This window comes from Rhagoletis zephyria, unplaced genomic scaffold (assembly GCF_001687245.7).
Source record: "Rhagoletis zephyria isolate East Lansing unplaced genomic scaffold, Rhagoletis_zephyria_1.1 Rzeph_scaffold_02394, whole genome shotgun sequence".
In the NCBI taxonomy this organism is placed as follows: domain Eukaryota; kingdom Metazoa; phylum Arthropoda; class Insecta; order Diptera; family Tephritidae; genus Rhagoletis; species Rhagoletis zephyria.
This window is the reverse complement of record NW_016159478.1, coordinates 12,704-32,436: the sequence shown is the minus strand read 5'-3', so window position 1 is coordinate 32,436 and position 19,733 is coordinate 12,704. Positions and strand designations below refer to the sequence as shown.

Here is a 19,733-nt window from a genome sequence, read left to right as displayed (position 1 = left end):
GTCATATATTCATCATAACATATTAAAATATGGTGTGTATATTTAAAACGATGGCAAATGTTCCAAATATTTAAGGTTAGTCGAATGAATTCTCTAGTATTCGCCCTTTCATTTTAGACTTCATATATATGCGTCCCATTTGCTTTCGTTAACACAATTTTCTAGTGAGGAACGCATTGTGTTTCTTGTTGATGGGTCAGATTTCGACGCTGCCCACTTTTGGGTGTTTTGAAAGCAAAATAGGTTATCCATTTCTTGTTTATGTTTATCGCTACTTATCAGAGTGGCTGATTTTTCACTCCTTTCGTCAACGAAATTCGACCATTTACTGACAAGGGTATTGCTTTCAAGTTTGCTTGACTTTGGTTGCTGCTCTAAAGACATCGCTACATCAAGATTTTCCATGACTTCTAACGCAAAATTATCATTATTGAGTGCATTCATCTCACGTTGCTTATTTAGCTCCTGCACGCGCGCACGACATTCTGGCCCACTTCCGCGGAATAGCTCATGCTGTAAATTCTGCTTGGCATTACAGACTTTGCACGTCCATTTTTTTGCCTTTTTTACCAAGTCGACCTTGAGATATAAAACCATATCAGCAAATAATAATTTACATACATACATACATATGTAAGTATATATGATATCGCATGTTTAATAACATGGAGAAATAATTAAAAAATTTACGTTTTTGTGTTGTGGCCCGAGTTTCCCCGAGGCAGACGAAGCCCTGTATTGTCCACGTCTGGTGATTGTGTTGCCAAAACGGCATTCACAGGTCGACAATCAACGGGGGTCAGTACTGATTCCATGCGAATGCTGTTTATGGCCTGTCAGGATGCTTTCGGCTCTAGAGGTTGTTTTATGAACCTCTGGATTTCGTCCTTCGACAGTTCGCATGTATGTATGCCTTCTGACGTGCCTTGGCGAGGTTTCCGCAGCAAGTAAGTGTCTGTTCGGGTGCCCACGTCGGTGACACGCTACTAGGAACTGCTTGCAGAGCATTGTCTTATGCTCCCTAACGGGAAACATTTGGGCCTCGTCGTGTGGATGATGTTGTGTCGACATCAGAAAGCATCCGGTGGCTTTCCGCAGTGCTTTGTTTTGGCATGTCTGTAGCTTCGTCCACTGTGTCCTACAAGTCCCCGGTGCCCACACAGGCGCTGTCTTTTCGTGTACGAACTGTATGAATTGATCAAACTTCGTTTGCCTTTTTCCACAAAATTAAAATTTTGAAATATGTAGTTATCTATATTATTAAACGTGCGATATATCGTTAAAAGATTATTTATACCTGGTAGATTTTGCATTCAAAGCATTGTACAACTCTTATTTCCTGCGGCATTTCGCCCCTATTTTCCTCTTCTTTTAAACCGCGCGGGTGATTTTTTTTTACTCGATATAGAAATAGACGTATACACAATGACTCGATATTTAGCACCGATTACTGACTAAAAATCAGCCACAAGTGGCAATATATCTATTTCGCAAGGTCTGTCAAACTGATATATTTCAAAAGGAGGTTACGATGTTCAGCCTGTGCCACGCACGTAAAATTATCTTCCAAATAGCTTTTTATATATGCGAAAAGCGATTAGTTCCTTAATTCTCACATAAATTTAAATCAATTGGCCAAACTATGCATGATAACTGTTTCAATTATCGATATTTATCATACGATAGTGGCAAAGGCTTTTATAAGTGAATTCGCAGCTGATTAGCCGAAACACATCTCCAACTGCTTCGGTTACATTTATACATATGTATGTATATGTATACATATCTTTAAGCAAAACAAAATGTTTTATTCTCGTTCTGTAAGATATTTTTCAATAAAACAAGTTACAAAGCCACCTATCAAATATACAGATACAATTAATTTACCAAAAACTAGATTTCCTAACCGTCTTAGTGCAGCGAAACGTTTGGAAATAGAGCGTCAATTGGTTGCGGTAAATACTTTATACAATTTAGCAATGTAATTAAAAGTTTGTAATTATCTACTTGGTGCAGGGGGTATTTTCCGAAGCCTATTGCTACCAACAGCAGCATAATCATGAGCCAACGTTTGTCCTACACGATGGCCCTCCATATGCAAATGGCGACCTGCATATGGGTCACGCTGTAAATAAGGTTAGAAAATATATACTTGGTTATTTAATTACGGAAACTCGTAAGATGCCATTTAGTACAGATTCTTAAGGATATCACTATTCGTCAGCATGTGGTTAGAGGCCAAAAAGTCCATTACAAACCTGGTTGGGATTGCCATGGCCTGCCCATTGAATTAAAAGCAACAGCTTGGAAGGAAGATAAAAATATGAAAACCAAAGCTCAAGATGCGCTGAGCATACGATGCAAATGTAAATATTTTAAAACATTTTTTTTATCTTTATCGTCGTTTTAAGTACATCTGTGCGTATTGTCATTCTTTAAAACCATGTGGCATTTGTGCCAGAGATTTACTCTCCGGAAGCTCTTGGCATCAAGCCTTATCCATTCGTACCAAATTATCGTTTTATATAACAAGAAACGTTTTCAAATAAGACTTTTTACAACTTGCTCCATCTCACATCCGCCATTCAGCCCTATCGCCAATTCCATGTGAACAAATCGTTCCCATAATTTGAAATGCAAAACAAAAACATATTGGGGAAAAATAGAGCCGATTATCTTGATACGCGATTTTGTACTTTAAGTGAACAGTTTTCCGTTTAAAAATTAAAATTATCTATTTTAAGCGCGCGATTTCGCTTTAAAGGCAATGTTCCGTCAAAAGGACGAATTCTGTTCTTGGGGTATTTTAAGTGACTGGGTAAATGAGAAAAGCGTATATCTCACACTGCAGCCGGATTTTATAATAAATCAATTAAAAATGTTTATGGATTTCTATGAACGTGGATTGGTTTACCGGGACTTAAAACCGGTCTATTGGTCGCCGTCATCGAGGTATTTTCTTCTTTCGTTATATTGCATTGAACTAAGCATTAGCGTATATAATTTTCAGAACAGCTCTAGCTGAAGCAGAACTGGAGTATGATACAAATTTTGTCAGTCCATCATTATACGTACGATTTCTACTATCAAACAAACCAAAAAGTTTGACGTGGACAGAAAAAAGTAATATATATGCTTTAATTTGGACCACAACGCCATGGACACTGCCAAGCAATCAAGCAATTTGCTATAATTCAACCCTTGAATACAGTGTTCTTAAATTGCCTACTTTCGGCAATGACCTATATATTATTGCCACAAGTTTATTGCCAAACTTTGAAGAAACTACGGGCATTCCGTACAAGCGAGTTCAAATTTTAGGGGGTACGGAACTATCTTCATGTACATACCAACACCTATTTTTCGGAGAGCAGAAGAATTTACCATTTTTCGCAGCTGAGCATGTGCAAGATTCGAAAGGTACAGGTTTTGTGCATACTGCACCAGCGCATGGATTTGAAGATTTTTTGATTGGTCTCGAAAAAAAGTTGCCAGTGGTTAGTATCGCAAAAGATAAATGCTTAAAAGTTATTTAATTGTATCCTTAATACCATAAGAAATGCTACGTTAACGAAGATGGTGTATATTCTTCGGACGCCCCTGGCTTTTTGAAGGGGAAAAGTGTGCTTGGGGAAGCTGATGAATTAGTGTTAGAAAATATTGCAACAGAGGTGATATATGCAGGCAAGCTTACACATTCGTATCCCATTGATTGGCGTACTAAAAAACCTGTGATTATACGTGCCAGCGAGCAATGGTTTATGAATACTGAAAAACTAAAAGATCGAGCTATTGAAGAGGTGAAATACTTTCAAATACAAATTACTTGTTGTTATTTATATGTATGTATGTCTCTTCGTTTTTCCTTTAGATAAGCAAAATAAGTGTTTATCCACGTGTACAAGCAGATGCGAGTAGAAAAGCGCTGATGGCACAATTGCGCAAGCGTCCATATTGGTGTATATCACGCCAACGCGTTTGGGGCGTGCCGATACCAGTTTTTTACGAGCGCGGCACGAAACGAATTTACCTTAATAAGTTGAGTATTGAAAAGGGGAAATATTTACCAGGTTCTAACATTTGCAATCTCTCACAGCACTTTAATCGATCATATCTGCGAGCTCATAGAAAAGGAAGGTAGTATTGATTTCTGGTGGTCAAAAAGTGTCGAAGAAATATTACCTGCGCACGTTTTGGATCAATTCAATAAAAGTGCTACTGATTTGGAAAAAAGTGTAGACATATTTGATATATGGTTTGATTCCGGTAGTACATGGTCAAGTGTGCTCCAAGGGGAAAAAGTTGCTGATGTCTATCTTGAAGGATATGATCAGTTTAGCGGCTGGTTTCAGTCATCGCTTCTGACAAGTATTGCGGCCAGAAATCGGGCACCCTACAAGTAAGTAGTCTGAAGATAATAAGCTGATAAATTATACTCTTTTATCATTGGCACATATTCTGTTACACATTGGCGAGCAAATCATTACCGGCCATCACTTCAAGTAGAAGTATCCGACCACTGTAACTCCCAAGTTTTCATATCATTAGAGCATTTTTAGCACTGGATTTAGTCGTCACGACATCTAGAGAGTTTGGCTTTGAGCAATATTTCATTCAAGTATGGTTATTTTCTAGTGAATGGAACGATAGCTGCTTTTGCTGTGTTTTTGCAGTGGCCCACACCCGCACACAACATTTTCATCCTTAGTACTCTTCTGCTTAAATATGTTGCAAAAATCGTTCTCGTACTCTCCTCTTGCTATAATGACTGTGTCGTTGTTGTTGTAGCAGCATACAAGTTCCCCAAAGAGTTTTTGGGGAGTGCTGCTGGTGTGACAGTCCTTGGCCAAATATAAATCTAGCTCGTTCCGGTTACGTAGACCCGACTGTCGTGGGTTGTTGTTGTAGCAGCAGTACTCAACCCCCCCGGGGTTTCGTCAAGGGTTGTCTTCGTCCTCTGACTCGACAAGCCTGAGGCCGAGAAAGCGGGCGGCTTCTATAGGCGCGGTCCATAATGCTTCTGGTGTCAGGGTCGTGGGGCTAGAGGCGCAAGCGAAGAGGTGTTGGGTGTTGTGTGGACCTTGCCTGCATGCAGGGCATGTGTCTGCCACTTCTGGGTTCAGCCGGGAGGGATAGCTGTTTAATCTGTGGCACCACACAGAACGGAGTTGTGCTAGGGTGCACCTGGTCTCTCTTGGCAGTTCAGCTTCGGACTGTCGTGGATCGTCCTCATAGCTTGTGCACGAAATCCCCATGTCCGTTAGCGTTTTCTGAACTTCAACGACAAGCAGTCTCCAAAGGAGGGCGAGTCTTTTGACACCAGTAGGCAAACTTTCCCGAATATATTCCGCCCATCTCTGTGGACTTTTATTGATCAAATGACTGGTTCGCGAAAATATGCTTCTTGCAAGTCCGCAGTCAGATGACCTTGATATAAATACAAGAGAAACAATGTCCACAGTCTAGTCGTTCCATCCCTCTGTTAATTGCTAGTTGGATTTCTATATTATTTCTTTATTCCAAATTAAAATGCATATCTAATTTTTAGGTCAATCTTTGTGCATGGTTTCACGGTGGACGAAAAGGGCCACAAAATGTCGAAATCCCTTGGCAATGTAATATCGCCAAATGATATCATTAAGGAATATGGTGTCGACGCATTAAGGTACAAAATTATATGCCAAATATCCCTGCTCGAAGTTTACTTTTCACTTGAAATTCTTAGGTGGTGGGTGGCTTCGCATGGCGCACAAAATATGTCGATAACCGTAAGTGATAAGTTGTTGCAGCAAGCGGCGCACAACGTTAGCAAAATACGTGCTATTTTACGATATTTAAATGGTGTAATCGGTGAGATATCAGAAGAAATTCAAAATGGAATTGATAGCAGAAGCATCCACTTAAACCGTTATATTTTAAGCGCTTTGGTGGAATATGAAAATGAGGTAAATATTGTTGATTATTTTTTTTTTTTGTCTTGTATGGCTTTAAAATCTTACTTGCGGTTAGATACGGCAATTATATGATGCCTGCGAATACAATCGTGTGGTGACCAGCGTGCAAAACTTTACCGCAAATGAAATTTCAGCCATTTATGTACATACAATTAAGGATCGTCTCTACTGTGGCGACGAGACGGACTTGCGTAATATACGTTACACGTTACTTAACTGCTATAAAATACTTTGTAGTACTCTGTGGCCCATTGCACCCTTTATGGTGGAGGAAAGTTGGCACTATTATGGTAAAATAAATAAATAAAGGTAGTTGCAACGTTTTTAGACTGACATACTCTCCCTTCTTGCAGACCCTAAAAGTGCGTTTCATCAACAAAATTTTAACGCAAGCCCAGCCTGGAAGGATTCTAATGCTGAAAAGGCTATAAATGCTGCACTCGAGGTTAAACGTTTAATTAATCAGCAGGCTGGCAGAACAAATTCATTTAATTTAGCAGTAGAAATCGAAATTAACAAAAACAATAAGCAAATGCAGCTACTTATGGCGTTGCAACAAGAAGTGGGAGTTCCTGTGTACAGCTCTGAACTCTGCGAATTACTGCAAGTTCAAACCGTAACGCTGCAACCATCCAACATGGATGACGCATGTAATGTTAAAATACAAAAGTTAGAATTAAATCTATGTGCGCGCTGTAGACGTTTCGCAGTGGAAAGTACCGATTGCGTTTGCGCACGCTGCGCGCAAGTTTTGTCTGGTAAATAAATCATGTGGTATGTATACATTTTTTTTTATACTTAGCCTCTATTTAAAAGCTTTGTAAACATTTTAGTACTGAGTCGCGGAGCTTACGGCGTAAAGACTGTTTCCCGCCACAAATTATGTGCGTCTCGTTATCATCAAACCTAATGGTTGTATCCTCATTGACCAAATGCAGCGTTATTGTATTGCCAGCGCGTTCCATTTTAATATTTGTAATGCCGTCTTGCATTAGACGTTTTTTAAGCATTTCTACATCTAAGGTACCATACTCGTACTTCATATTCTTGAGCACATCCTCTCTGCTTGGGGGAGGCATTTTACTGCTACTCGGCTTATCATCTGTTGTTTCCGTGCATGGTTGTATATTGTGCACCTTATCCTTGACTTCAAGAATGCCAGTGATAGTGGATACGGCCACGCCGTTACCCACATCTCGAGGCACAATTTTTTGCGCCATATCATAAGTTATAAATACACGATCGAGTTTGCGCTTCAATGGCAAACGAATGATTTCACCACATTTGAAAGTTATAATCTTTTTATCCTTAAATGTAAAACCAATTTTTAAAACAGCTTCATTTTCTTAATTAAACACGTACTTACTGGTTGCTCGATAAATAGATTCGGGGCATTTGGATGTGGTTTGGTGTAGGCTTCCGGTATCACCAAAACATTAGGCTTAAGCTCTTTAATCAATTTATTCGCCTGTTGATAATTTAACGATGTATCTATGGGACAATAAAACGCTTTCATAGCCAATGGTTGGAATGGCGCTAAAACTTGAAGATATGGGAAATCGGGTTCTACAATAAAATGTATATATTACTTGTTTATTGTAGTTTTCTTATGTATTATGAAATTACCTGTAAAGATAATTGAATTGTTGACATTATTGCCCCACATCTCTATAAAATGAACAGCATCGCCGAATCGCAAGCTTGGATGTCCACAAAACACAACACATGGCTAAAAAGACAGAAAAGTTTAAGCAAGAAACTTAAAAAAAAAATAATGCAATGCAACGTTTTCTAAGGTTCACGTGCGTCTTTTAACTTAACATACCTGTCGAAAATCTTTGCTGAATCCGTCCGAAAACACATGTTTATAATGTTTCAATTTTGAATTACGCAAATAAAAGGCATGTGGAAAGGGGTCATCGGGCAGGTAGACTTTATTTTGTTTTGCTGAACTCAGCCATTCAGCCAAAATATTTGAATATGCTAACGAGCTATCTGCTACTGGAGAAATGAAGAACATGGGCACATTATTGAGACCTGCGTTTTCCAAATTCTGCGTAAGACACTCAAAAAGATCATACACCACGCCAGAAGGGTAACAGGGTATCAATGCAGATCCATTATTACGTATAGTTAGTGCTATAATAAAATTACGATAAAGAGAAATTAAATATGTGCATTAATCTTTTTACCTAATGGTGCGTTTACTTACCGACGTTCATGCATAGTTCGCCCAACTTCGTATCTGGATTAACAGTAGGGGCCTGTGTTAGGCCTGTCATTATTAACACATCTGCGTGTTTAAGTGCAGATTGATTAATAGGGCGTGGATGGGTGGTTAGTGTTGATGACCCACTAACGTAACAGATTTTTTCGTGTGCCGTGCTCAGCACCCAATTACTCGAGCCTAAGCAATATCCTGAACTGACTGGCGTTGCTATAAAAGCACCCAATATATCCTTAAAATAAAAGAGAAATAAGAAAATATTTTTAGATTTAGTTATTTATATGAAATTATTATCAAAATCTTTTACCAGTTTTTCATCGTAACCCATAATGGTTACACGAGCAAGGCTGTTATGCACATCCTTCAAACTAAATATAGTTTTCCATTTTTTTGGCCGAAACGCCTCACTTATTGGACTAGGCAATAAATGTAAAACGTCTTTCCACAAATGTGCCGTGCTCGCCTTAGGCGCAACTTCAATGTACTCCACTAGCTCTTCTAGGAAGAAACGGCCGATCTGCAATGTGGGCTCTGTTGCGTACACTTTTCCTTTAAAACCAGTGTGCTCCGTTACATAGGGCAGCGCCAGCATATTCAGATAGTTAGATATTAATATCACATCAATCTCACTAAAATCGACCATCTTATCCATGGGTAGGGTAAACTCAGGCGCAGAGTCAACAAAAACTCGACCGCAGCACTCCTTTAGTTCGCCGTCCATTTGGGGATCATGTTCGCGGTTTATTATCCAATTTGGGAGGTTTGATAATTTCACGCTCTGCACAAATGGAAGTGGCAAAAAGTTGAGCACCGTCTGCTCTGTGAGGCCACAGTCTAGCATAATACGGAGTCCCTTGAATGTAATAACATAACAATGTTTTGCCAAATCGTTGCTTAAGCAATACTATAGTGACAAAATGTTAATTTTAATTTTTTAATAATTGTTTATTAATTTTTACTTACAAGTCGCATTTTGTTTATTTTGATACAATCAACTCGTTGATTTACCGACTTTCAGGTGTGTGGAAAGTATCTTTAGTTGTGTTTATTTGGGTCCGAAACGGTCTGGATATTATTGGAGTTGGCAGCACTAATTTTATACTACTAGCACGATGAAGACGAAATTATAAAAATGAACTCACTAAATGGGGAAGGGTACATTTAAGCAAAATAATATTCACTATTACCCTGCAAAAATCGCGACTACTCCATGCATGCGTGTAAAGAGTACTCCCTAAGGACCAAGGAGTACTCCAAAATTAACCACAATTCATATAAAAAATATGGTCCAATTAACATTGCGATGTCCTAGGGCAGGACCATATACTCCATCCCCGCATTACATCAGAGTAGCACAAAACTACTCCAACATATTAACAATGGCATTGTTGCTATATTTTTTCGTTTGTACACGCTTTTGTTCTTCACTTCTCAAATACTTTTTCGAAATTAATAAAAACCAAGACAAAAATTAAAAATTATGGCTGCATTTCTTTATACATTCCGGATAATCCCAATTCACAGCCGGAATAAACAGAATGCGTTTGGAATATACGTTAACATATCATCAGGAACGTTCTAAAGAATAAGTAAACAAAAAATTTTATTCCAAACGTTCAAAATGAATAAAGAAATGCAGCCTATATGTTGCCTCTGACTGTATTCGAACCCGAACATGCTGGGAGCTAAGAACTAACAGCGAGCATCTCTACACGTTCAGCTACAGTGCTTTCAAATGCTCACTTCAATCAAGTTTCGTTAAAACACGAGCAGTGATCGGATAACAAACAATGAGCTAGCGCAGAGACACCAGTTGGTCTGCTACAGCATGACAGAGGAACACTTTTGTAAGTACTCCAATTTACCACAAATAGACTACATGATCCAACGATTTTTGCAGGGTATGCAATTTATTTGCAGCGAGTTAAAAGNTGTATTCGAACCCGAACATGCTGGGAGCTAAGAACTAACAGCGAGCATCTCTACACGTTCAGCTACAGTGCTTTCAAATGCTCACTTCAATCAAGTTTCGTTAAAACACGAGCAGTGATCGGATAACAAACAATGAGCTAGCGCAGAGACACCAGTTGGTCTGCTACAGCATGACAGAGGAACACTTTTGTAAGTACTCCAATTTACCACAAATAGAATACATGATCCAACGATTTTTGCAGGGTATGCAATTTATTTGCAGCGAGTTAAAAGAAGCAATGGCAGAATATATGTTCGTGCACACATTCATTTGTCAATGCTACCAAGTCGTACTGCCATATTATCAGTGACACAAACCAAAAATGGCGGATCATAAATTGATCCAGGTCTCTATCAGGGATCATTTCGTTGCATTTGCGTGCAAATTTCTTATGTGGATCCCGATCATTGCCTGCGAAAACACAGCATTTAATGAACTTGTCAAAGTTTAGACAGATAGATAAATATTCCATAACCGCAAGCTGCCAGATCGTCAGACGTTTGACGCCTGTCACGCCATCAAAACAGATCGCGATATTTGGATCGTGATCCATATTGATGGATTTCAAAATATTTAGGCGCCTGTCACACCATCAATACGGATCGCGATATTTGGATCGTATTCCACCCTTTTGCGTCTGGTGCTTTGCTGACGAAGTTATAAATGTCACGCAAAGCCACAAAGTTTTATTTGGCATCAGCTAATTATTATTATTTTTAGTGCTGATATGAATATCTGAACTAATAGTTCATATGAGCTTTGGCTACCGGGGCCATCAGATCTAGGTTGCAGGAATGAGTTGTGTTTATATTTGTGTATGTTTTACGTGGTGGTTAAATGGTCAAATAAATAGCTTAACGAATCTTGCGATTTTTTCAATGTTTGTGCTGGTGGGAATGGCGAATATTTCCGAAATGTTCTGTAAGTCGAGTATGTTTGTTTTAATTCTCCGTATAGAGGGCAATCGTTGAGGATGTGATGCAATGTTTGCTGTGAGTTGCAGTTTTCGCAGTGTTGGGCATCAGCTTAATCATAACGGAATGTTCGCTGTAACGTACGAAAACATCCAAAGACGTAAACATAACAATATGCAGCCTTAATTTTTTGCTGTGGCAACCCTCTACATGAGAAGTATTGTTGCTTTTTGCATTTAGCCGTGGGCAAAGGATAGCCATTTTTTGCTCTAAAATCGGTGAAAAGAAATAGTAAAATTGCTCAAGGAATGAATAAAAAGTATTTTTGCAAATTTTTATCAAATGAAAATGTTTTGGACTAAACGAACTTCATCATGAACATTTTACAATCCGAAAAATGCACTGTTTTGTACTGGTTTTTTGCAGCTGCATTGTGTTTAAGTGTAGAGAAATACATATAAGTATAAAAACAAATTTCTTTATTGCATGCTGTTGTAATGAATAAAAGCTAATTGAGTACATTTTTATTCAAACGAGGAGTTGTGCGATCCAGTGAAAATTAAACAGCCAACGTGCTTCCATTGTGTACTACGTATCTCCAAGCTTCAACTGCCAACTCTGGAGTCTGTAGCTTTATATGTGAAAGTTGAAAAATGGCTAACGCTGGAACAGCTACACCAATGGAAATTGATGAATTTATAAATGGAGCTTTGGTTACATGGGTAATTTTAAAACTAATGTTTTTATCCAAACACTTAAATAGATATTAATAGATAGATATAAATAAATTTAAATATATAATATATTATTATATATATATATATATATATATATTTTCTGTACATATGTATGTATGTATAATCATTTACCTACAGTTGTCCACAAAATAATAGGAGTGGGATATTTTAACCTGTTTTGGCTATTTGTCTTTAGTTTATTTAATGTTTCGTATTTTTTTGTAAAAGCCTAGCTGGTAATACAACAAACACCATATAAATTTACATTTTCAAGTTTGTATAAAAATTATAAAAATTCTGCAAATTTTCACCAAAATTTCAAACTATTTAACCAGAATCTTTAGAAAATATGTTGGTATGCAGTTTTGTAGCCCATTCAATTCTAGTCTGAAGAAGTGCAAGTTTCAAGCTGCTAAAAAATTCCGTTGATTTTTGGCAATTTTTTCTGCTGGCACTGTCCCCATATAAAAGAAAATTGTCGAACATACTTTGTATGGAAAAAACGTGAAACACCTTCAACCGAAAAAATTCTCAAAAATCAACGGAATTTTTTAGCAGCTTGAAACTTGCACTTCTTCAGACTAGAATTGAATGGGCTATAAAACTGCATACCAGAATTTTCTCTGAAGATTCTGATTAAAAAGTTTGATATTTTGGTGAAAATTTACAGAATTTTAATAATTTTTGTACAAAGGTTGAAATCTGAATTTATTCGTTGTTTGTTGTATACCCAGCTTGACTTTTGTATAAAAATAATAAACATTAAATAAACAAAAGACAAATAGCAAAAACTGACCAAAATAACGCACTCCTATTATTTTGTGGACCACTGTATGTACATAGGTATGCACATACATTATTATGAGTGTACTACCATAACACTATTGCATTATACAAAATGTTGCTTTATTTCTGTTAGAACTAATTATACATAAATAATAGTTTGTTAAAACCTAATTAGCATAAAATTATAATAATTAGCCGTCTTGCTACCAAATATGGAAGCCTATTGCCAAGTCTGGTAGTTTACAAGGTAGGCGTTTGTCTGCTCTTGCACGGGCGGACTTTGTTTGCATCAATGAACGCAATATATATGTATATGGATATACATACATATATACATTTAAATAAATAACTTTTTTTCGAATAATCGATAATATAAGAGTTTTTGGCACTTTTTATTTATTATATATTTCAGTTGGAATCATGTTTGTCGCGTCCAGAATTACTCACCGGTTATTCGTCCTTGTTAGATGGTAACATTATACACAGTGTATGGCTACAAATAGACCCGGAACCACAAAATCATCCAACAGACATTCGCGATCTAGTTGGGGTTTCGTTATGCATAGCACGATCGAAGAACTTTGAATGCATTGCACGCAACTTGAAATCTCTTTTCGAGGAAGAGCTCGAGCACACCATACTCGTGCTTCCCGATGTCTACATACTAGGCTACCATCCAGAATCCAAACAGGGCCTAGAGCAAATGAAGATTATGCTAACATTATTATTGGGTGCTGCAGTGCAGTGTCCTAATCGTGAAATTTTTATTGGGCGCATAAAAATGCTAGACGTTGAAACACAACATGCTATTGTAGGATTGATTAAGCAAGTAAGAAAATTTGGTGCATTAATTTAAATAGATATAGAATACAGTCATAATTGCAATTGTTTTATTTTTATTCATAGGTGACTGAGGATCAAAGTCTTGTGCTTACAAAGGAATCTGTAAATTTGCTCACACCCGCCAACATGTATAATCATATACTGCGCTTGACAAAGGAACGTGATAATATGTACTTGCGTTGGATTGCATCTATGTGCACGGAATCTGATTTAAATATGTCGGCGTGTGGTGAGGGCACAATGAGTAATCCACTATCACCGTTATCTGGCGCGCTTACGACATCTTGTCCATCATCTGCCAATTCTGAAAATAATCACATGGCAGTAGAACTAGCTGATTTGAAATCGAGAATTCGCAAATTACGACAAGAACTGTAAGCAATATCCACTAGAAGCCAAAGAAAGTTATTTAATTATTTTTTACTTTTTTCAAAAAAGTCAGCAATTAACCGTTATTTTTCGACTGATATTTTTTCAGTCAAAAGTGAAAGTTAAAACTTGACTTTTATTTTTTCTGTCAAATATAAAAGTTTAAATTTGACTTTATTTTTTCTGTTTCTTTAACTTAAGCTTTAAGTTGTTCATCTTTTTACAAGAATTATTCTGAATTCCATTTAACAATTAGTATATAGTATAGCTGCCAACTGCTGCTCCGACAAATTGTATCGCAAATCGCTAAGAATAAGCTTAGTGCTAAGAACGCGCGTTCTACACTGACTTGTGTCGCTGGCACTTGATGTATAATACATGCGAGATCTCTTAATAGGGGATATATAAATTTTTTGCTCTCCCAGTAATCCAACATCAATGCGCTTCCCCTTATGGGTGCCTATTTCTATAAATGCTTTTCGAAGTCTAGTGTTAACTTTTATTTTTGACCGAAAAAATAAGTCATATTTTAACTTTTATTTTTGACCGAAAAAATAAAAGTCGATTTGTAACTTTTATTTTTGACTGAAAACATGTCGGTGAAATACAAACGATTATTTTTTGACTTTTTTGAAAAAAAGCATAACCGTTACGTTCCCTGGTATTTACAATTAATTTTTGCAGGTAAAACTTCTTTAGCGGCAATAGTATGTATTAAAAAAAATGTGTCACTGTATTATTCAAATTATGGTCAAGTTTAGGCTTAAGCTTTGCACGATGTTTGCAATATATTACCTGCAGTTCGATTCATATAATTATTTTAACATTATAATAACATATTTCCAATTAACTTACACTATTTTATTTTCAGAGAGGAAAAGGCTGAAAACCAACTCGAATTGCGTGAAGAATTAGAGCATAAAAATGCTCAGTACGAAAAACTGCGCGCAGAGGTAAATAAAAAATAATAACATATTTTCAAAATGTTATTGATGTCATTTTGAATTTAAGAGTCAAGAATGGTATGCTGAGGCAAAGCGTGCATACGCTTACCGTGATGAAGTGGATGTTCTAAGAGAACGTGCCGAGCGTGCTGATCGTTTGGAAATTGAAGTGCAAAAATTTCGCGAAAAACTAACAGACGCCGATTTTTATAAGACACGTGTAGAAGAATTACGGGAAGACAATCGAATGCTGTTGGAAACAAAGTAAATGAAGCTCACAAAGTTCAAAAAAAAAAAACTATTTCTTCCGTTATTTGTAGAGAAATGTTGGAAGACCAGCTACAACGGGCAAGGAAACGTTCTGAACATGTCATGACACTAGAATCGGAGATTATAAAATACAAGCAAAAGTTGAACGATATGGCATTAGAACGAGATGTTGACCGTTCAAAGATGGAAGAATTGTTGGAAGAAAACACCCAGTTGCAACTAGTCGCGAAAAACATAAACAGCACACAAAGACTTGACAGCACTTTTTCGGATAATGAGGATGAATGCAACTCTGGCGATAACAGTTTATCAGAACAACTAACCAACGATGCGCAGGTACGATTCAATACCTACGCTTTTTGTTTATTAGTACTAAGCTATTCCCTTTTCAGACAAGAATTTTAAAATTGGAATTGAAAAATAAGCAACTTGCTGCTGCGTTGGATCAGCTAAGGGAGAACTCCTTTCACGAGTCTACCAACAAAATACTAGAACTAGAGAAGGACAAGAAGAAGTTATCTTTAAAACTTGAACAAATGCAAGAAAATATCCAACGCCTAACGCAACAAAACTCCGCATTAGAAGATGTCTTTAAAAGCGCTTTGGAAGAGAATAAAAAGCTGCAGGACACAATGGATGATCGGCAAAAATCGTATGAACGTCAAAGTCAAGAACGTGAATTGGAACGTAATAAGTTAATGGACTTAGATCAGCATGTAGAAACGTTGAACAAAGAGAAACAACGTCTGCAAACTCTAAACGAAAGCATACAGCGTCGTGCTGATGATTTGGATCGTTTGCTGGACTCACGTACAAAGGAAATCCAACAGCTGAAGGAGCGCTCTCAGGAAGTGAGTAAGGTTAAAGAAAAGGTGTACGATTTGGAGGCAAAGCTATGTGCATGTGAGCGTGAGAATAACAGCCTTTTGAAGGAGGTCACCAAGTTGAAAGAAAATAGCGAAGAAAAATCAGTGCAACTTGATGAGTCGACAGCAAAGCTGGAAGCAAAGATGAAAGAGATTGATCGTCTCACAAAGGAATTGGCGGAGATAGAGCTGACACAACAAAAAGTCGCAGAGCTTGAAAAGCAAAACCAGGAATTAGTTTCACAGCGCGACATTGACTACGAAACGATAGCAACACTTCGAAATGATTTAGTTTCTGGTACATTGGCCACCAACAAGGTGCGTCAGAACTTGGAAAAACTCGGATTAACCGCTAGTAGTCAAGCCGATAGTAATGCCGACTTGAATGTGGAAACTGTCGTCGAAAAATTGGTACGAAATCCCGAAACATTCAAAACTGTGCGCGAAATTATGTTAAATGTTTCGAAGGAACAACGTAAAAGCGAAAATGCCAAGTCAGATATGTGCGTGCTATGCCATCGCAAAGAGATCTACACGGTGGAGAAGAATATTGAACTATCACCCAGTAATGAACCACAGGAGCTAAGTTTCGAACACAAAGTTATTCTAAGCTCACCGAAAAATCAACAACAGGATCGTATGGAAATAAGGAGGCTAGTGGAGAGCCACAATGAGTTGAGTACACGTTATGCGGCGCTACATACTGTCAATATTCAATTAGAAGCAGAAAAGGCACGACTCGATGTAGATGTGGTAACGCTAGGCTCACAGATATCATCTCTCAACACTCAATTGGTCGCACTACAAGTGGCCAACACACAACTTGCCTCCGACAAGGATCATTTGTTGAAGCAAAGCGAGTCGGTTAAGCAAGAAAATAAGAATATACAACACGACTTGATGGCTTTGCGAACTTTGCACGATCAGCTTTCAGCTGAATATGAATCACTTGCATCTGGCAAAGAACAGCTGAAGTTGCTGTTACGCGATTCACGCAATGAGGCACGTGAGCTACGCGAGCACATTTCGAATTTAGAAAAGCGAATTGTTGATTTGACCAAGGAGAATTCAACAATGAAGACCTATGAAGATGACCTAGCTATACTGCGCACAGAGCATTCAAAGCTGACTGACGATTTTCGAAATTTGTTTCGCTTCAAGAATGAGTACAAAAACATACAGGTGGGTAATTTTTTAAGTTGATTATTTCATTTCTTCCACTTAATGTCGGCTCAGCGCACGGACGCTGTGTGTAGCACAGTCGTAAGCAGTGCGCGTTTACACTCCGCAGGGCCTGGGTTCAATCCCTGGTCAAAGCAAAATCGCTTTTGGTATTAGAAAGTTGCTAATTTTTTGAATTTTTCTGAGTTATTCACAAAGTTTATAAATTTATCTTATTGTTGTAGTAGTATAAACTCTATTTTTATAAAAAATTCGCTTAAAAATTTAAAAGCAAACAATTTTGCATATGTATATTGTGAAGATTTCTCTGTGCCAACAATTTTATGCGGGGCCGTATTTGGGTAGATATAATGACAATTTCGAACATCTAAATTCATTGAATATGGTATGAATCAAATGGGGAAATGAGAATACCCAAATGAATTTAATTTGGAGAGATTCAGCTCAGCTTAGATGAGTGAAATGTGCCGTGCCTATGAAATTCAATGTAAACTTAAATAAAATTCGATCATTTACAAAAATTTAATACTCTCGCTTAAAAGGCAGGACAATAAGTAAAATAGTAAAGCTATATATTAAAATCATACTGATTAATTATTAAATTTAATGAGGCTTTCATGACGTAAAAAAAATTACAATAGGGGAGTATGTGCAAATTCATTTAAACAATTTTAAATGATTAAATATTCGAGTTGGGGCATATATTTCGATGACAGTAGGTGTTATTGCATTAAGCAACTTTTGTGCTTCAAAAAAGTCAAAAAGAAACAGAAGGCACAAGATATGTAGATCATAAGTCTATTTAGTATATCGCCGATACACTTAACTCATAAAAAACTTATGAGCATACATGCATTTACAGCTAACTATTATTAAATTGCTATTGTCTAAACACATCCATATTCATACCAAATACTATTACTTTTATCTTCTGTGCGTTTTCGCTGCAATTTATCATCCTGCTGCGCTGTTGCTGACGCCGCAGACACTGGTGTAGAATTATTGTTTGGCGTTAATGTTGGCTCACGACATGTACCGTCGGCTATGCTGCCCTCAGTTCCAGCACTACTACCAATCGTCGTATTAATGCGATTATACATAAGGAATGTTGTTGGATTTTCGTTTATCGTTGGTACTGGTGTCGCATTTGTAGGTGTCTGCGGTTCAGCAACACCAACTCCTATATCGGCGCCCATGCATGCGCCACTTCCACCTAAGGTGGTCGATGATGAGCAAGCGCTTGAATTCAAGGGTGAATGCGATGTCGACAGTCGTCCGCCTATGCTTACATCACTACTATTGCTATTTGATGTTTCGGGTATTTTTTGGTTTTCATCAATTAAATAAACTGTGCGTCGGGAACCGGCTGTACCCAGTGTCAAGCTGCTACCCGTCACATCTGGCGCTTCAAGACTATTAAAGAGAAAAGAAACGGAAATATTTATATTAAACACTTTTCAAATTTTTACAACAACGAAAAAAGCGTTATACGGGTAAAGGGCTTTTAGAGAGGTTTACGTATTAATGCGACGTGTAATGCTTGTATGCAGTATTTATATTAATAGCACATTATTGTTAATCTCTAATGTGCCATAGAATATACGATCAATTATTTTTTGGCTGCGTTATGAAAAGGATTAAATACACACTTCGATATATGTATATATTCATATTAGGGCGGGTCGATTTGTAGGGGCCCAAAAAAATTAACAGAGGCACATCGCGATTATGTTTATTTGGGTCATTTCAAGCATTTTTGCCCAAGAAACCATAGGTCTAAAATGAATTTCGAGCCAGCGATTTTTTCTGTCTAGTTTTTTTTTTCAAAAAGTGGCTCACCTGTTGAAACAACTGTATTGGAAACTAGCCAAAATGTGAATCTGGGGATTTTTGGGGTCGAGAAATCCATTTTTGGCATTAATTTTTTCTTTTGAGGGCCGACAGAGGCAGCTTCCGTATTTTTTTTTTAATTTTAACGCCTTTTTTCCGAAAATCGACAACATTGTTGCGAAAATCCACAAAATTTGATTTTCTCATAATGCAATTTCAATTTTTAAATAGCCTAAAATATTCAGCCGTGAAAATTAGGGAGAAGGAAGGTGAATTCATGCACAACTTATATCGATTTTATTCAATTTAGGACAAAAAATTCGTTTCTTTTTCATTTGTTCTCTGAATTTTACAAAACAAATTCTTTACTTATTTTAATATATTTTTTTTATTCAAAAATTCAACTTAAAAGATAAAAATATATGAAATGTAAATGAAAAAAACACGGATTATACGAATATGATTGTCATGAATGATAATTCAGTCATATTCGAACCACCATTTACTTTAAGTATTCCTTATGACAATCTAGAATAATATCTAGAAAACAATTATCCACCGCTGCCTGATCCGAAAATTCCACACATACAAGGAACAGAAAGATTCGTTCAATTGCTTGCTATCGTGTCCAAACGAGTTTTAGAACAGCATAGAGAAGCTATGTCAGTGGCATTTGAAAGCCGTGAAAAATTCCCTAGACATGAGCAAAAAAGACTTTCAAAAATAACTCGCTCTCGATTCTTTTTTCGTCTTACTGTTCCTTCTATGATTGAATTCAAATGAATTTTTTTCATTTACATTTAATATGTAAAATAAAAATAAAAATAAAATAAATAAGA

General features: G+C 37.1%; 5 protein-coding genes and 1 long non-coding RNA gene across 10 annotated transcripts in view; 2 read left to right on the top strand and 4 right to left on the bottom strand.

Annotated features, from left to right (window-relative positions):
* Window positions 1-4: 4 nt before the first annotated feature.
* On the bottom strand, window positions 5-1,460 carry LOC108366765 (UPF0544 protein C5orf45 homolog). The gene is made up of 2 exons (XM_017621229.1): window positions 1,298-1,460; window positions 5-579 (listed from the first exon to the last, which is right to left on the bottom strand). The coding sequence occupies exons 1-2, from the start codon at window positions 1,346-1,348 to the stop codon at window positions 121-123; spliced, it is 510 nt and encodes a 169-aa protein (XP_017476718.1). The 5' UTR covers window positions 1,349-1,460; the 3' UTR covers window positions 5-120.
* Window positions 1,461-1,687: 227 nt separating this feature from the next.
* Window positions 1,688-7,088, top strand: IleRS-m (Isoleucyl-tRNA synthetase, mitochondrial). Of its 3 annotated transcripts, none has more exons than XM_017621226.1 (13): window positions 1,688-1,820; window positions 1,898-1,955; window positions 2,017-2,136; window positions 2,198-2,366; window positions 2,745-2,952; window positions 3,011-3,497; window positions 3,558-3,800; window positions 3,872-4,038; window positions 4,097-4,399; window positions 5,549-5,665; window positions 5,726-5,945; window positions 6,010-6,244; window positions 6,308-6,745. In XM_017621226.1, exons 1-13 carry the CDS (start codon window positions 1,765-1,767, stop codon window positions 6,718-6,720), a joined length of 2,796 nt encoding a protein of 931 aa, XP_017476715.1. In that variant the 5' UTR covers window positions 1,688-1,764; the 3' UTR covers window positions 6,721-6,745. The 3 variants fall into 3 exon arrangements, with proteins under 3 accessions (XP_017476715.1, XP_017476714.1, XP_017476713.1); XM_017621225.1 differs by adding an exon at window positions 6,788-7,088 and having other exon boundaries at window positions 1,730-1,955; window positions 6,308-6,728; XM_017621224.1 differs by having other exon boundaries at window positions 1,730-1,955.
* IntS9 (integrator complex subunit 9) lies at window positions 6,745-9,334 on the bottom strand. Its single transcript, XM_017621228.1, has 7 exons — window positions 9,145-9,334; window positions 8,489-9,085; window positions 8,167-8,413; window positions 7,780-8,093; window positions 7,581-7,683; window positions 7,321-7,520; window positions 6,745-7,261 (listed from the first exon to the last, which is right to left on the bottom strand). Exons 1-7 carry the CDS (start codon window positions 9,151-9,153, stop codon window positions 6,764-6,766), a joined length of 1,968 nt encoding a protein of 655 aa, XP_017476717.1. The 5' UTR covers window positions 9,154-9,334; the 3' UTR covers window positions 6,745-6,763.
* A 2,195-nt stretch (window positions 9,335-11,529) lies between these two features.
* LOC108366762 (uncharacterized) lies at window positions 11,530-13,335 on the bottom strand. Its single transcript, XR_001848151.1, has 2 exons — window positions 13,038-13,335; window positions 11,530-11,739 (listed from the first exon to the last, which is right to left on the bottom strand). It is a non-coding gene; the product is annotated as an uncharacterized LOC108366762 (long non-coding RNA).
* Girdin (protein girdin) lies at window positions 11,701-17,205 on the top strand. Its single transcript, XM_017621223.1, has 7 exons — window positions 11,701-11,789; window positions 13,003-13,419; window positions 13,497-13,807; window positions 14,674-14,755; window positions 14,814-15,010; window positions 15,067-15,352; window positions 15,409-17,205. The coding sequence occupies exons 1-7, from the start codon at window positions 11,721-11,723 to the stop codon at window positions 17,083-17,085; spliced, it is 3,039 nt and encodes a 1,012-aa protein (XP_017476712.1). The 5' UTR covers window positions 11,701-11,720; the 3' UTR covers window positions 17,086-17,205.
* A 17-nt stretch (window positions 17,206-17,222) lies between these two features.
* Window positions 17,223-19,733, bottom strand: part of LOC108366759 (daple-like protein) — a 5,747-nt gene continuing 3,236 nt past the window's right edge. For all 3 annotated transcript variants that reach the window (XM_017621222.1, XM_017621221.1, XM_017621220.1), the window contains one exon: window positions 17,223-18,477. In XM_017621222.1, the coding sequence (XP_017476711.1) occupies window positions 17,952-18,477 (526 nt within the window). In that variant the 3' untranslated portion in view covers window positions 17,223-17,951. The remainder of the gene's footprint in view (window positions 18,478-19,733) is intronic.